Here is an 18,072-nt window from a genome sequence, read left to right as displayed (position 1 = left end):
TTTCTAAAAAGAGAGTACCGCATCAGCTATCTGCATTCAGACTAGTCTTTTCTAATAAAATCTCCATATGATTACATGTAGACAGCGAAGGCAGAGTGAAAGAGGGAATGTTGAACTAGAACTATGTTTAAAGGTGTTAAAGATTGACTAAGGAAATATGTAGAAAGGAGCATACAATTCCATATACTGGCTAGAAAAAAAGATATGTATAACTAATATTTAATGTTCTACCTGACTAAAATAATAGAAATGTACATAAAAAATGTAATCTTTACTAAAATAAACTATATACAAAAACACTTTAAGGAGAACAACTTACCGGTTCAGAATTAAAGTGTTTGTTAACCCCCAAAAAATATAGATCCTGGTCCCTTAAAGCAGATTAAGCACTGTGCTTTTGCTGTGTAATCTGCCCCCTTCTAAAATGTAAAAAAAATCTCAGAACCTGCCACTTCCTGTATCCCCTCTCTGTACTGACCACAAAAATCAGGGCTGCTGAGCCCTGACCACTGTGGTCAGAGTACATCCCTCCGTCATACGCTGCTATCCCCTCTGCTCTCCTCTCTCCCCCCCTTCTTCCTGCCTGTCAGCTAACTCTCTGTGTATGTCTCTGCCCCACCTCGCTCCCCTGCTGCTATTATTGGAAAAAGAAATCTAAAATAGTATGTAATCCAGAGGCAATATTAAAAGTATTTGTTAACCCCAAGTCTATGCCAGCCCTTCTATTAGAGGCTGGAATAGCACACTATGTAAGTCATTTAAAAAAAACTAGCTTTGTAAATACCGATATTAAGCTGTCTTCAGGCTGGTCACGTGACTTGCGGTCGCTTTACAGCTCCAATGGATGGTTTCTGCGGTAGGGGCCATGATCTCCCTCTGACATCAGCCGGGAGATCATGTGGTAGCTCAGCTCCTCCAGCAGAAGCCATCCATCAGAGCTGTAAAGTGGCCGCAAGTCATGTGACCAGTCTGAAGATAGCTCAATAACGGTATTTACAAAGCTAGTTTTTTTAAAATGACTTACGTGGTGTGCTATGCCAGCCTCTAATAGAGGGGCTGGCATAGACTTATAAAAATGGGTTAACAAACACTTTAATATTGCCTCTGGATTACATACTATGCTATTTTTTTTTCACATTTTTGTATTGCAATTAGACTTTTGTGCTGCATGAGATTTCTTCTTTATTCCCTATTTGACCTTGGATCCACCAATGAAATTGCAGTTACTCTTCACAGATCGTTAATGATCCTCTATGTATCTATATGAAGGATTACAAGTTTCCTGTGCCCCTACTTGCACAGTACACATTAAAGCCACAATGACTGTGAATGTTTTTCAGATCCCAAAGAACATGCAGGAAATGCGGGGGGGGGGGGTCTAATCCCTGCAAACATGTGAACCTTTCTATTGGTTAGTAGAGCACATGCATTGCATTTTTGGTGCAATATGAGGCATACCACAGCTCAAAAGGTAGTTGCATGTGATATTTACCAGAATGGCAGTTTATTTTATTTCCACATACTCTTAGTACAGGAGTTAAAGGAAAAAATGAGCAGGCAATTTGTGGTAGTTTGAACAGAATTTATCTACACTAATTTTGTACTGTTAATTCATTTGCAATTGCAGCATGCATTTTACATTGTTTCAGTTTAGTTTACAACACCGTGATCTTGCTTAACGCATGACAGGTTAGCTTTAACAGAACCATGATATTTTAAAATTGGCCTTGAATGATATCTCTTTGCCATATGCAGTATTTATTGCTGAACCTGACATCACTTCTTAAATACAGGACAGCCTGCATACTGGTAAAATGCAGATGGAGATGTGTTTTTTTTTCCAGCTGAATGGATCACATTATCCTTTGTTATAGTTGGGTGCATATAAATGGTTTTACATTGTTCCAAGATTTCTAAACAGTTTGTGCAACATTTTCTCTGCATGAATTAATAAATAAGTAGCCTGTTAAAGCTTTTGGCAAAATATCTGGATTTAGTAATTTCATTTTCAATAATGTATTTGTGTGTTCCCTTTGAGCCTTTAATTTCCTGTGGTCTTTTAAATTCAAAGATATTCCTTTTATTTGTACTTTAAACTATGATGACATCAGCACTTTGAATGCAAGTAATACACAAGGATGGAATGCCTAATAGGTGTCATTATGCTTAGCATGAATCTTTTTACACAGCTCTAATTGTCATATTTCATATCTACATTTATTAACCATCATAATATTTGCTAAGCTTCATAAAAATTATGACTACTTTTGGCACTAATTTGCCTATACCGATTATTACTATCATTTTTATTATTATAATTTATTTATTAATATTATTATTTCTGTTTTTTCATGCTTTTAAAAAATGGCAGTTTTTTTAAATGAGTTCCTAAAATTCCTTCAAAGATATCAACACATGCAGGGGCATTAGTGTTTATAGGCCATGCCAAATTATAGTATATGGAACCTGAGCATACAGTTTTAAAGACTGCATGACCTTCATACAATGAATTGAGAGTAAATATGTTAGAAATGGTGTAAAAGTCAACCTGGGGTATCAGTCAGAAAAAAATAGTCATTATTTAATGACTACATTTCCAGTGAATCATTTGGAAAGAGGGCCGAACTGACAAATTCTATGGAAATCTTAAGACCTGTTATGTAACAGAACTTGGTTAAGGCTTTAGACTATTTGTACATTTTGCCGCTGTTCTGTCATTCCAAATCCTGTAATGGATCTTCAAAGGACTAATGCATGAATGGGGACCTTGAACAGCAATGATCCACCCTGTTAAATTATTACATTTCTCAGAAGTAATATCTGCTGTCCTCAAATGTCAGTCACCTTCCATAGGTTGCTTGGTTTGTTGAATTAGCTTTTAAATAACCTAATCTTCTCAGTAATAAAGAACATTTATTTTTGGTACCTTAAGCTTAAAAAAAAATAGAGTAGCAATTTGGTTGATGGCATAGATAGGTAGATACATGTATTGTTTTTTCAGTGATTTTTAAATGCATAATATACTTTTTTACATTGCCAAATGGATCAGAACATTTGTATGAGATGTCTGGATATGTGTTTCTTTAATATGAAAAAAACTATTGCGTTTAAAAAAAAAAAAGTGGTTTTCAAAAATTGGTTGATTGACAGCCCACATGAAAGATCAAAAGACCTAGTCAGCGGTTCAACTGCTGCAGCTAGATCAAGCCCTTAAAATAGTAATAGTCAGCTGAAACTAAGTCCCATGTATTTTGGAGTCTACCATACAATGTTGTATTTGAAATATTTAATAAGTCCTATCTGTTCACGCAGATTTAATTTTACAGTCTTACTATTTTAACATTTAACAAAGGAAACATATGTATTTATATAACAGTCACATTGATTTTAAACTAGATTGTTTTACCTTATTCATTTTCTTTTTTGTTTTCCTAACTAGTGAAAAAGTCCATAGATTTTAAATCTAGAGGATTTAAATTGTTTCCAGGGAAAGACCTCAGCAGCAAGTTTTCTATCTGTGAGTGTAACCATTTTGTTCCTCTTTTGGTGCAACATTGACCTCTTGTGTCTGTGTTTGATTTTCAAAATTGAGATAATACAGCTTAAGATGACTGTATATTTTATGTTAATTGTTAGTCTGCATGCAGCTCACTCTGTGTAATTTACCAACATAGCTTAAAGGTCTAATATCAAAGCTAAATGCAACATTTAGGTGTGTATGTATTAACCGTATTAGCATTCCCTTTTAGTTAAAATATTGGTATATTAAAAATCATTAGACTTCACACTGTAAGATGACTTGTAACAATGACATATGACTATTTTTACTAAAATAATTGCATGTTCACACCATATCATAAATTATCCATAATATCATAAGACATTGAATGTCTTTTCAGATTCAACCTTTGCTGTATTCAGAAGACATTTGTGCTGACTTGCAGATCCAAGTTATTGTGTTGTTTATTTAGTCTTTGTAATAGTTTATAAGGGGCCAGCTAAGGCACCAGGAGAAAAGATGGGGTGACAAGCTAAGGTCATGTTAGCTCCAAAAAAGACACTAAAAATGCATGCATATCATTGACATTTGACATGTATTTTTTCAACTTGTCTAACACTATGTTGTGGTGCATTTTTAACTGCATTGCAATACTGGCACCATTTAACCACTTAAGGACCAGAAGGATTTGCCCCCTTAATGACCAGGCCATTTTTTGCGATACGGCACTGCGTTGCTTTAACTAACAATTGCGCGGTTGTGCAAAGCTGTACCCAAACAAAATTGATGTCCTTTTTTTCCCATAAATAGAGCTTTCTTTTGGTGGTATTTGATCACCTCTGCGGTTTTTATTTTTTGCGCTATAAACAAAAAAAGAGCGATAGTTTAAAAAAAAACAATAGTTTTTACTTTTTATAAGTATCCCCCAAAGAAGTAAAAAAAAATAATTTCTTAATCGGTTTAAGCCAATATGTATTGTTCTACATATTTTTGGTAAAAAAATCACAATAAGCGTATATTGATTGGTTTGTGCAAAAGTTATAGCATCTACAAAATAGGAAATAGATTTATGGCATCTTTATGGCATTTTTATTTTTTATTTTTTACTGGCGGCAGTTTTAGCAGGACTGCAACATTACAGCGGACAGATCAGACACTTTTGACACTTTTTTGGGACCATTGACATTTATACAACAATAGGTGCTATAAAAATGCACTGATTACTGTATAAATGTCACTGGCAGGGAAGGGGGCGAGGGGGCGAGGTGATCAAAGGGGGGGGCGAGGTGATCAAGGGGTTAAGTGTGTTCCCTAGGTGTGTTTCTAACTGTGAGGGGATGGGACTCCCTAGAGGAGGAGACATATCACTGCTCCTACTTAGTAGGAACAGACAATCTGTCTCTCCTCCCCTGGCAGAACAGAGATTTGTGTGTTTACACACACTATTCCCCGCTCTGGCTCTCATGCCGATGATCATGGGTGGTCAGCGGCGATCGCACTCACATGTCATGCGCATCGGGTCCCCCACCATGCAGCCAGCATGCGCACACCTGCTATGGCTCTTAAAGGAGCCAGTGTCTTGCTGAGAAAGTTCCCTTGGAGGATAAGGACCCCCCTCTACGGTGCAGGCGCATCGCTTGCACAGTAGGAACAACAAGGGAGCTGCCGAAAAGAGCTGAAGCTGAACACCGGAGTCAGCTGTACACGGTACCTGCGCACTACATTCTACCCTATGTCCACGTTAAAGCCCCACCATCCAAGTGGACACAGAGTTAGAACAATAATATGCCGAGCGCAGCGAGGCCGTGCCCAAAGCATGGCGAGCGTATCGAGCCCACAAGGGGCGTGTTACAATAGTCTTCGCACGCAGGCACCATGTACAGCTGACTCCGGTGTTCAGCTTCGGCTCTTTTTGGCAGCTCCCTCATTGTTCCTACTGCGCAAGCACTGCGCCTGCGCAGTAGAGGGGGGTCCTTATCAGCTGAGGGGAATTTCTCGGCAGAACACCGGTGTACAGCTACGGCGATTTGCGGGAGCATGCCAACCTGCTGTCATACAATGCTGGTGGCTGGTCAGCAAGTGGTTAAAGCAATGTACCTATTAAAGTTTGATATAGGCATAGATGTATCTTATGGTATAAAATAAGCCCCATGGTTAAGGCAAGTAAGTGAGGTAAAATGAAAAAAAAAAATATTGACAAATATATATATATACATCCAATTAAAAATCATAGGCATTGAAACTTGTCCCACCTTAGATAGTATAAGCCTATAAAAGCCTCCACAAGCTTTCCACAAAGTCTTGGAGTGTTTCTTTGTGAATATGTGCCCATTTAGCCAAAAAAGCATTCAATCAGCTCCTGATGTTGGATGTTAGGGAAGACTTGACTTAGTGTTTCAATCAGAGTTCCAATCCATCACAAAGGTGTCTAGTAGGGTTATGATCAAAGGTCTGTGCAGGCCACATGAATTGCTCTGCATCAGACTCATCAAATCATTTTTATGGTGGCATTGGGTACAGGGCACAATCATGCAGGCATAGAAAAGAACTTTCCCCAAAACTTTTGAAACAAGGTTGGCAGCACACGCAAAATACTTTGTGCTGTATGCTACAACAAAAATTTATGTCAAGGCAAAACTCTTTTTTTTAGTTTAAATATAGTGAGGAATAGTTAGAGCCTCTGTCACATTTTTTTATCAAACTCTATGCTCCTGCTGAAGAGATTCACCCCTCTTTGGTAACCATTTTCACAGAGATAGAAAGTGATAAAAAATACATTTTAGAACTGTCACCAGAGCTAGAGGTGAGGGGATTTCATCCGGTAGGGAAAAATGTCCTGATATCAACTCTCTAAGATGTAAACTTCCAATTGTATCTTGTTGTGTCTTAAAATCTCCCCAGTGGGACAGATTTCAATCCTTCCCTACTCTATTAAGGGCTAGAAAAGATGGGTTGTCTAAATATACACGTTAATGATACTCTTCACTTGATAGACCTGAACTAAAATTTGGAGAAGCTTGTACTTATTTTTGGACATATAATATATGTATAGGAACTTTTTATTGATATGATTAGATGTTTAAAGCAAATGTCACTTTGCCTCTCTTCAGTGCAGTAGATAAGAACTTTAGAATGGACTGTGCCTAGGAGTAGAGCATGTTCAGCAAAGTTCTCATGGTCTCATTGGAACTACTCTTCCTAATGACATAAATATTTTTAAAATTGGTTTCAAATCAGATCTGTTTATCATTGTAATCATTCTCACTGCATTATATTTGTTTTCATTGCCTTCAAGCTAAACATTTTAAATTAGAGGGGCCACAAAAAAATAGAAGCAAAAGTTTTTTAGAATCTCTTTTTTTCTGTACATATTGTACTGAGAATGTGATGTCTGTTACTGGTCTACAAAAGCAAAGACATTTCAATAAAGGACTACTCATCTTCTAAAAGAACTGCATCTCATCTGATATAAAGAAATAGGTTCTGAATGAGATTTTCTGCTTGATGGAAGATATTTTCTGCTTTATCTTTTTGAAAGCCATAAACTGTCATTTTCAATGTAAGGGAGAATCACATAGTATTATCGATATCAGTGTCCAAGCTAAAAAAAAAAAAAAAAAACATTGAGGTGTATGCTTTGGTGATAAAGCTGTTCTAGTCTTTAATTGCAAAAGAATAATGGGATAGTCACAGTTTCCTCTGCCCATAAAATAGACAAGTTAAAGCCCAAATAAAGACTCCCTTGTTATACCTGTGCTGCCATGTTTCTTGATTTTTAGATGATATTCAATTAGTGATGCCTTAAAATACTCTTTTCAAGAGAAAGATAGGATAAAGTAAGATAAGATAATGTAAACATGATCTCTATCCTACCATTCCAGAGACATATGCTGGCATAGATGAGAGCAGGCTGCTCAGGCATCCTCACACCTATATGTGCTTAATAGAACAAGAAGAGGCACAAATGAACTGTTCTGTTTGAACTTTGAAATACAGAAAGGAGCACCAGACCAAAATTATATAAAAGAATCTGTGATAATTTAATTATTATTGGGGGCAACACCGCTCTCCCTTCATCAGGGCTCAACACAGGATAAATCTTGAATGGACTAAGAAAAACCAGTGACTTCACAGATCTATTTTATAACTAGTATTGAATTCTCCCCATGAAAAAAACAACCTGACAGCAGTTGCTAAGCAGCAATGGAGGTTGCTCTGTTAGAGTGAACTTGGCAGCATAGTCAAACTCTATTGACTGTTGGCCTGAGCAATAAAAAATACACTGCGCAACTGCTATAGAAAGAAAAAAAGTGATGAAAATTGTAGTTCTTATACGTTTTCTATGCATGCAAAATTTGTTGCCAAATAAAAATCACAATCAAATGTAATCATAAATATATCCCTTTTGGATTGTTCAAGAGTTGTCGCTATATCCAAAAATGATCAGGAAGAAGCATTGGGGTGGATTTACTAAAAACAAATAGACTGTGCACCTTGCAAGTGCAGTTTCTTCAGAGCTTAGTAAATGACAGGAAGCTCTACTGACTTCCATCATCCAATCACGTGCAAGCAAAAATTTGGTTTTTCTTATTTTGCTTGCATGTGATTAGGTATTTTTTGCAAAGTGAAGCTTCATCTTATATACTTAACTTTAGAGTAGCTGCACTTGTAGCTTACAACTGTACTTGCAAAATGCACTGTATTTGCCTTTGGTAAATCCACCGCTGTGATTATTTTTTGTTGAATTTGTGTGACGTATTGATGAGTTGTTGGTTGTCCTATTTCATATAATTTTATATACCTTTGATACAGAAACTATTTCAGCAATATTAACGGTGATTCCTGTTCATTATATCATTATGTTTTTCATGTACTTAAGTTAATATATTGGTATTCCCTCAATAAAATGTTGAATTTAATTTTCACTACGATCATTAGCTGTTATGCTGGAATGTTTGCACCTAAAGTGTATGTCCAGCAAAAAGATTTTAATTTGTTTTGGATACATTGGTTTTCCCTCCCATTATGTTTTGATAGCAGGTATTTTTCCAGACAGGAGGTAAGGGAAAATTTGCAACCAGGACACAGACAGTTAAAAAGCTAACAGTGGTTCTGGCCTTCCCATATTCTACTAAAAATACATTTTTATTCTGTCTTTGTAATGTCAAAGATTTACTTTTTGTCTGGTGTAACCATTGCCATTAAGACAGGATATGAAAGGGGAAATCCTCACATCCAGAGCCATGGGTGGCAGTTACAATCGTGGCAGGGGTTCTAACCCTTCCCCATTCTATCCAAAATAACTATAGCAAAAAGGTCAAGCTTGACATACACTTTAACCACCGATGCTTAAAGATGAACTCTGAAAACTGTGCCTAAAATAGGCAGGCAAAGTGCAAAATCACCCTTCATTTGCTCTTTTCAATACTAATGACTTATGTTTTCCTATTTTGCATTGTGTCTCTGTGTGGAGGCGGTCAGCTTGATAGAATCAGCCATTTACCTCCCCATGTCAGGGACAGGGAGCAGACCAGTAGTAACATCACCCAATCTCAGTTCAAATCTCTGGGAACTAGCAGTCAGGTAGCAGTGAAAAAGTATCAAATATTGAGCAATGCTTATACCCTAAATAATCTTGCCTATTGCACCAGTAAGTAAATTTTTGTGTCCGCTAGTAAAAACTGTGATAACTTTTTCTGACACCATCTCATGAATAAATCTTAATCTGCTCACCTTAAGTATTGACCTCAAGATTATAAGAGGTCTAAGCAGGAACTTATCACAGGTATGGAGAGTGAAGGGAGCACTCCGGCTGGGTAACAGAACTCAGAGCGACAATATTGTTGATCAGGCAAAGTGCAGACAGTTTACAACACTGTCAGCCTTTCTATCCATGCTGTAATGTACTGCCTCTGACAGCATGTTGAAATGGAAACCTGAATACCACTTTTTTGGTAGCACTATGCCATATAATACTGATTAACATTGGGATTCATGTGGAGAAGAGGTGAAGTGCCACCACACAGCGCACTATTTGTTGAAGAAAAAATACTTTTTTGCATGTTTGTTTCACTAATATATTATTGATTCAATATTTTTACTATTTTATGATTTTTTTGGAAACATAAATTATTTTATGAAGCTCTTTTGTAACAAATTTACTGACTGGTGCAATAGGCAGTATAATGTAGGGCATTAGTGTTGCATAGCATTTTACAGTATCTCACAAAAGTGAGTATACCCCTCACATTTTTGTAAATATTTTATTATATCTTTTCACGTGACAACACTAAAGAAATGACACTTTGCTACAATGTAAAGTAGTGAATGTACAGCTTGTATAACAGTGTAAATTTGCTGTCCCCTCAAAATAACTTAACACACAGCCATTATTGTCTAAACCGCTGGCAACAAAAGTGAGTACACCCCTAACTGAAAATGTCCAAATTTTGCCCAATTAGCCATTTTCCCTCCCCGTGTCATGTGACTCGTTAGTGTTACAAGGTCTCAGATGTGAATGGGGAGCAGGTGTGTTAAATTTGGTGTTATCGCTCTCATTCTCTCATACTGGTCACTGGAAGTTCAACATCGTACCTCATGGCAAAGAACTCTCTGAGGATCTGAAAAAAAGAATTATTGCTCTACATAAAGATGGCCTAGGCTATAAGAAGATTGCCAAGACCCTCAAACTGAGCTATAGCACGGTCGCCAAGTCCGTACAGTGGTTTAACAGGACAGGTTCCTACTCAGAACAGGCCTCACCCTGGTTGACCAAAGAAGTTGAGTGCATGTGCTCAGCATCATATCCAGAAGTTGTCTTTGGGAAATAGACATATGAGTGCTGCCAGCATTGTTGCAGAGGTTGAAGGGGTGGGGGGTCAGCCTGTCAGTGCTCAGACCATACGCCACACACTGCATCAAATTGGTCTGTATGGCTGTCATCCCAGAATCTTCTAAAGATGATGCACAAGAAAGCCTGCAAACAGTTTGCTGAAGACAAGCAGACTAAGGACATGGATTACTGGAAGCATGTCCTGTGGTCTGATGAGACCAAGATAAACTTATTTGGCTCAGATAGTGTCAAGCGTGTGTGGCAGCAACCAGGTGAGGAGTATAAAGACAAGTGTGTCTTGTCTACAGTCAAGCATGGTGGTGGAAGTGTCCTAGTCTGGGGCTGCATGAGTGCTGTCGGCACTGGAGAGCTACAGTTCATTGAGGGAACCATGATTGCCAACATGTACTATACATACTGAAGCTGATCATGATCCCCTCCCTTTGGAGACTGGGCCACAGGGCAGTATTCCAACATAACGACCCCAAACATACCTCTAAGATGACCACTGCCTTGCTAAAGAAGGGTAGAGGCAATGGACTGGCCAAGTCTCCCGACCTAAACCCTATTGAGCATCTATGGGGCATCCTCAAACAGAAGGTGGAGGAGCGCAAGGTCTCTAACATCCACCAGCTCTGTGATGTCATCATGGAGGAATGGAAGAGGTCTCCAGTGGGAACCTGTGAAGCTCTGGTAAACTCCATGCGCAAGAGGGTTAAGGCAATGCTGTAAAATAATGGTGGTCACACAAAATATTGACACTTTGGGCCCAGTTTGGAAATTTTTACTTCGGGGTGTACTCATGTTTGTTGCCAGCAGTTTAGACATTAATGGCTGTGTGTTGAGTTATTTTGAGGGTACAGCAAATTTACACTGTTATACAAGCTGTACACTCACTACTTTACATTTTAGCAAAGTGTCATTTCTTCAGTGTTGTCACATGAAAAGATATAATAAAATGTTTACAAAAATGTGAGGGGTGTACTCACTTTTGTGACATACTGTTTATATTTACACTTTTATTTTCTTTGACGTAATACAGAGTGCGCTGACTTGCTTTTACACATATACACAAATATGGTTTTGATTTTTGATGCACAGTCACTTTTTTACTTTTATTTTTATTAGTCAGGTAGCAGTGCCTTAGAGCTCACACTGCAGATATAGAAATGTGAGATTATAGGCATTGAAGTTTTTAAAGCAGAACTAATATGTGCTGTAAAAAAACTATGAGTAGGCGAGCTTACATTGTAGAAGAGACATGCACTGACTCTTCTAAAATAAAATGTTCCTACCTGCCTGCTCACCATCTCCTCTGGCATATTTAAACTGAGCTGTGCATGTGCAGTTCAGCATACAGTGATGGGCCAGTCACTGTAATGTTGGAATGATAGCCTCTTGTACATGTGTAGGAGTGGCATCATCCCCCACTGGCCAATGACGAGGCCCAAAGAATGGCACTCAGAAGAAGATGCTGGCACTGACGCAGGACTGTTGGACAGGAAAGTATGGAGACTTTGGGGTCGATTTACTAAAGGCAAATGCACTTTGCACTAATTATATATGTCGCCAATTTAGGATGTAGATCTCCTATTATTCTACAAAGCCTTGCATTTGTATGGTCCTCTTTTCTTTAAACGTTAGCACTTATTTTAAATTATGTATTTGTACTTGACTGGCAGGAAAGAATAAGCTCCATAAAATAAGGACAACTAATTATTTTGAAATGATAACATAACACAGGTGTTTTACAGGTTGATTAATGTTGGGGAAAAAATCCAACCTTGAAGATGTGTTACTTAAATGAAGAGCATTGACACTAAACAGTGTGGAGCTTATTAACCTATTTAATGAGTGTAACTTTTCACAAAGAATAACAGAATTACGCAATAGTAATTTTTTCTAAAAGAATATATGGCTTCAGGAAATTTACCAACTGAATTATGAAAATGAAAAACTCTAAAAGCTTTGATGCAAATATTTTGAGATATACAAAGCAGTAATTAGATTTGGAAATTGCTTATAATAAATGGCCTTGTTTATGTATCTGACTAGTTGCAAATATGAACTATAGGAATGTATATTAATATTTTGGTCTTCTGAATGAATGTAATGTTTTAAAGACCTGTTTCTATCTCTAAGTCAAAAAAATACATTTATATTATTATATAATATAAATAGAAGGTATAGTACAGCTTCTATCAATGGAGGAGGGGGTAGAAAGGGAGAGCTTAGTCAGCACATGAGTGCATATAGCAGGTTCCTTAGCTCTATTAACCCCCACAGCACAAGAAGATTACCACTATTTAGGTTGGAGGGGAAGGGAAGAGGACGGACGTTTTTCAACTAAAGCAGCAGCCAGCAGCACAAGGCACAAGGCACATCACTAAGACTCTAAGTAATGTCCAATGTGCTAATTTTTTAAACATATTTTTTGACTAAACATAGACTTTTATTTGGAATTAATTGATTAATGCCATGATGTGGTTGATTTACTAAAGGCAAATAGGGGTTGATTTACTAAAGGCAAATAGACTGTGCACTTTGCACTTTGCAAGTGCAATTGCACTCATTTTTATCACAGCTTGGTTAATGTGGCATTTCACTTTGTAAAAAATACCGAATCCGATCCAAGGAAAATTAAAAAAACTGCATTTTTGCTTGTTCATGAATGGTGGAAATCAGCAGAGCTTCACCACATCACTAAGCTCTGGGTAAAATTAGTGCAACTGCACAGTCTATTTGCCTCTAGTAACCTCATAAGCTGTTCACTTTGCAATATATTTTTTCACTTAGCTTAGTGAATGTGGTAAAAATTGACTTGCAATTATCAACACAGTATTTTGCTTGCTCATGATTGGATGATGGAAGTCATTAGAGCTTTACCTCACTCACTAGGGGGAAACTGCCCTTGCAAAGTAAATATACCCCTGTAAAAAGAGCATCCTATTTGCCTCTAGTAAATCAACCCCAATGTAAAGATTGCTTTAAACCTCCAGTGATGATGAGGCATCATTTATGCATAGCCATTTGGCTTTAGATAACATAGCCCTGAGACTTGAAGTTGTCATGTACAGTATAGCCATGATTTACCAAAGTGTCGTGTGAAAAATCCAATAACTGGGAAATGTAAAAAAATTGAACCTTCTGCTTGTCCATCCTTTTACAAATCTAATCTATTAAACCTTAGTTATCAAGTAAAGACAAAATAGGGCTTGCTGGATTAGGGCCAGGCAATGTTTTACTTTTGTTCTTCCAAAACAGATTGAAAAGGAGAATCTGGGAGTTATTAGACATGTGCATTCCGTTTCGTCCGAATGCATTTTCGTCTGAATTTTGGGGATTTTCGTGTTCGTTTTAACAAATGATAACAAACTTGCAGAATCCGAAATATCCAAAATAAAAAAAATGCTTTATTTTTGTATCCGTTATATTTTCATATCATTGCAACAACAGTTCGATATAGATAGATAGAAGATTCGATATGATGGTGACAATAGTTATCTGTGTCTATCGAACCTGCGGTTGACTGTGCCTAACCTAACTCTATTAGTCCAAGATTATTCGACATAGAGAGAAAAGATTCGACATTATAGAGACATAAAGATTTGACAATGCAGCTAAAAACATACGATTGCCACAAGCAGACATGCCAAGCAGCTCGCAGGGGGCGGGACCGGAAGCAGATGGAGGAGAGAGTCTGTGAGGAGTGAGAGCGTGTGATCACCTCGCTCCATGTACACTTCATGTATGCGGTGCCCCAGGAGTAATATAACTTGTTAGGAACGGATTCCTCTATGCTCACTGCCTGCTGCCTCTTCTTCCCCCGCTGCCCCCCCTGAACGTCTTCCGGGAGAAACTGTCAAAATATCTCGAGGGTCTGCTAATCACTGTGTAATTCCTGTGAGAACACGAAGGGGAGGAGGGACGGTTGCTGTAGAAACCAAGCCTAGGTGTCAGCAGTGGAGGCTTCCGTGTGTGCGCTCTGTGCATTGTGAAACCCGAGCAGAGGGATGGAGGGACGGAGGTAATCGGAGCTATCCTGAGGTGAAGCAGGGGAACGCTCTGGTCTTCTGAGCACTGATAGAAGGGAAAAAGAAAAAACAATCTGCTTAAACCAACAGAACGGAGGTACTGTTTTCTACAACTTTTTTTTTTTTTTTTTTTTTTTTTTTTCACTGTGAGTAGAAGCGGATGGGAGCCTAATTAAGGGATTAGAACCCTCTGGAGACTGTGAATTTATGAGGAAACCTGAGAGAGGCTCCTTTTCAGTGTGAGTGTAATCCCTGATGCTATTGACTTGTCATGAATAACAGTCTTAAACGGCGGGTATGCTGATTGAGAAACACTTAATACCTGATGAGCTAAGGAAAGTGGTTAATCGCTCTGTGTGTCCTTTTTTTTTTTTTTTTCTTAATAAAGTTTCCTCGTTAACCTCTTTGCTACATTAACAGTTGATAATAACTGGTAAAGTACCATGTCAGCAAGGAAGAAAGGGGATGAGCATGCCAGCCAGGAGTATGTGGGAACCCAATCATTGCGCTCGGCTAAAGACAAGGAGAAAGATAAGGAAAAGGGGGCGCAGTCCGCAGTGGCGGGGGTAACGGCAGCAGCAGTCGCAGCAACCGCCAAGTTGGAGAGAATGGTCCATGCAGCGGACCATACACCAAATAAAGGGGGGCAGCAGGCTCATACCAAATCAGCAGTGGACAGAAGGAGCCAGAGCCATCAGAGCATACCCACAAGTGCCACTGGAACAAGGAACGTCACTAGTAAAGGAACGGGAGTGCTCGGAAAAGAACCAGAAGCTTCCGACAATCTGACACCCTCAGCAGAGGGAGAACCATCGCTGAAAGATATCCTTTTGGCAATTAACTCATGTAAACAGTCTTTGGGTGAACTGGGTGGCCAAATGAAGGATATTAAAGAGGAGCTAACCCTGGTGCGGCACGAACTCAAGAAAACAGCTGAAAGAGTAACAGAAGCAGAAAGGAGAATAAGTCAGATAGAAGACGACTTACACCCTATGAAACAAGAAGCTAAAGCTTGGAAAGAGAAGATAATTATGCTTACAGAAAAATTTGATGTAATGGAAAACAGGCTCCGTAGGGACAATGTGAGGGTGGTGGGGCTACCTGAGGGGAGCGAAGGTTCAGATCCGATGGGTTTTTTGGAAAGATGGCTGATAGAAACCTTTGGAAGGGAGACGTTTTCACAGCAGTTCTCAATCGAAAGAGCCCATAGAGTCCCGTTTAGGCCCCCCCCCCAAGGAAGCCCCCCAAGATCGTTGCTATTAAAATTCTTGAATTATAAAGATAAAGTAAGGCTCCTTCAGAGGGCCAGAGACTTGGGGAATATCTCTTATAATGGCGCTAGGATATCATTGTATCCCGATTACTCTTCAGACTTACAGAAGCGTAGAGCTGAATTTGTAGGAGTTAAACGCAGCCTTCAGAAATTTAATATTAAGTATGCACTCCTTTATCCTGCCAGGCTTCGGATAAACGCACTCGGGGGGAGTCAGTTTTTTGACTCTCCTGCTGATGCGTTAGCATGGATGGAGGAGAAGAAAGATCAACTGCCATTGAAATAATGGGGAATCTGTTGAAGATGATACGCAGAGGTGGGGCACAAAGGTAGAATAACAATACTGATATTGATTTCATGGAGTGGGGTGGGGAGTTACACGGGTAAATGAAATCAGGTGTAAAATGGGGAAGGTTAAAACTAAGTTTATACTTGGATGTAGGGAGGGGAAATAGGGGGAAGGGAGGAGTGTGTTTGGTTAAGGTATGGAGGTGTAAGACGGTCATTAAAAAAGCCCTTAGGGGTAACCTAGAGTGGTGCGGGGTGGGGGGAGGGAGGTCATTGAGGGAGGGTTTTTGGGTGGATGGGGGTTGGGGTGGGAGGGGGGGGTAATGGGTATAAGACTAGGAATATACCCAATAAGGGAATTTATAGTACACAGATTCACAAGAAGATATATTGTACACTGGAATATATATTGGGCACTGGTAAAATTAAATACACATAGTGCACTGGAAGATAGGATAATATATAGGATAACACTCTGGGCACTAAAAAGAAATACAGATAGAATATGAATGTTTACAGCGTGAAAATATGGGTTTGTTTTGCAATCATGGGGAAGGTAATTTTTGACACAAAGGGTAAGAGTAAGAAATGTACTACTGGGTTAATATTTATAGAATCCCTATGGCTAATTGGGTATCTCTCCTTGATATTATTAGGTTTGAATTCTTGTTGCTACTTTCTGTTTCTTTTTGATGGATGTTACCTAAAGAACCAATGGTATTGAATATTGGTTCATGGAATGTCCGCGGGTTGGGTACCCCTGCCAAAAGAGCAGCTGTATTTGATATGTTGGATATTTTTAAAATAAGAATTGCCTGTCTGCAGGAGACACACCTGAATCAGGACACTAAATCCCAAATAAGGAACAAGAGATTTCAGTGCCAATTTCATTCTGTGCACACTACCTATTCTAGGGGGGTGTCAGTGTTAATTGAGAGAGGGGTGGCTTTCACCTGCAGACAGTGCAAAATAGATGTTGAGGGCCGGTATATCTTCTTGTACTGTGTAATAGAAAATCAGGAATATGTATTAGCAAACATTTATATCCCACCCCCCTTCAAATTAGATGTTTTGTACTGCCTATTGGAGTTTATCATGGACAAGACTAGCATACCAATTATTGTGGTCGGGGACTTCAATGTGGTCATAAATAAAAAAATAGATAGGCTCCCTCCAGGTAATCAGGGACAGGGGTTACAGGGAAACCGTATGAGTCATTTCCTTTGTGAAGCTGGATTGTTGGATCTTTGGAGAATACGGAACCCGGTGACATTACAATTCTCATGCTACTCGGGCTCTTATTCTACACTTTCAAGAATAGATCTGGTACTGGCAAATGAGCTAGGGTCTCAAATAATTAAAGATATAATTTATCAACCCAGGGGAGTCTCCGACCACTCGTTACTGATGGTCTCGATAAGTATAAATAATAATATGTTTCGTAGAGTGTGGAAGATGAACCCAATATGGTTTGGAATAATAGAGGATCAGAATGGGATAATAGCTAAGTTAAATGAGTTCATAAGCTTTAATGCAGATACCACAACAAGAGGGATAATGTGGGATGCATTGAAGGCTTATTTGCGGGGTTTATTAATCCAACAAATCTCTAGAATTAAAAAATCTTCGTTGAACTGGGAGGATAAGACTAGGAAAGAGTTAATAACAGCAGAAAGGGAGTATGTGAAGGAGCCAACACCAGGAAATCAAAGTATATGGGAAAATAAGCAACAAATCTACAAGGACGTAATGATTAGGAAATCTGAAAATAAGAGATTATTTCAGAACCAAATTGTATATGGGGAGGGGGAAAGAGTCGGGAAGATGCTGGCCCATTTGGTCAGGTCTGGCTCCTCCCCTTCCATGGTACCTGCTATTAGGACTAGGAGGGGTGAGATCTCTTCTCAGGTGGGGGAGATTACAGACACATTCAAGAACTTTTATGAAGAACTGTATACATCTCGGGGAACCATGGGAGGAGGGGAGCTAGATAAATTTTTTGGGAATATTGGAATGCCCTCCCTTACAGAGCTTGACAACGAGGAATTGGAGGCCCCGTTAACTCTGGAGGAAATTAAACTAGCGGTAACAGAATTGAAAAATCAGAAATCCCCTGGCCCTGATGGTCTCCCCACTGAGACATATA

General features: G+C 38.8%; 1 protein-coding gene across 1 annotated transcript in view; it reads left to right on the top strand.

Annotated features, from left to right (window-relative positions):
- CSMD3 (CUB and Sushi multiple domains 3) overlaps positions 1–18,072 on the top strand; it is a 1,635,173-nt gene that overhangs the window by 724,051 nt on the left and 893,050 nt on the right. The window contains exon 8 of the mRNA XM_073632169.1: positions 3,440–3,517. Coding sequence (XP_073488270.1) covers positions 3,440–3,517 — 78 coding nt within the window. The remainder of the gene's footprint in view (positions 1–3,439; positions 3,518–18,072) is intronic.

Source organism: Aquarana catesbeiana, linkage group LG05 (assembly GCF_042186555.1).
Source record: "Aquarana catesbeiana isolate 2022-GZ linkage group LG05, ASM4218655v1, whole genome shotgun sequence".
Classification (NCBI taxonomy): Eukaryota; Metazoa; Chordata; class Amphibia; order Anura; family Ranidae; genus Aquarana; species Aquarana catesbeiana.
This window is presented reverse-complemented; position numbering and strand designations above follow the sequence as displayed.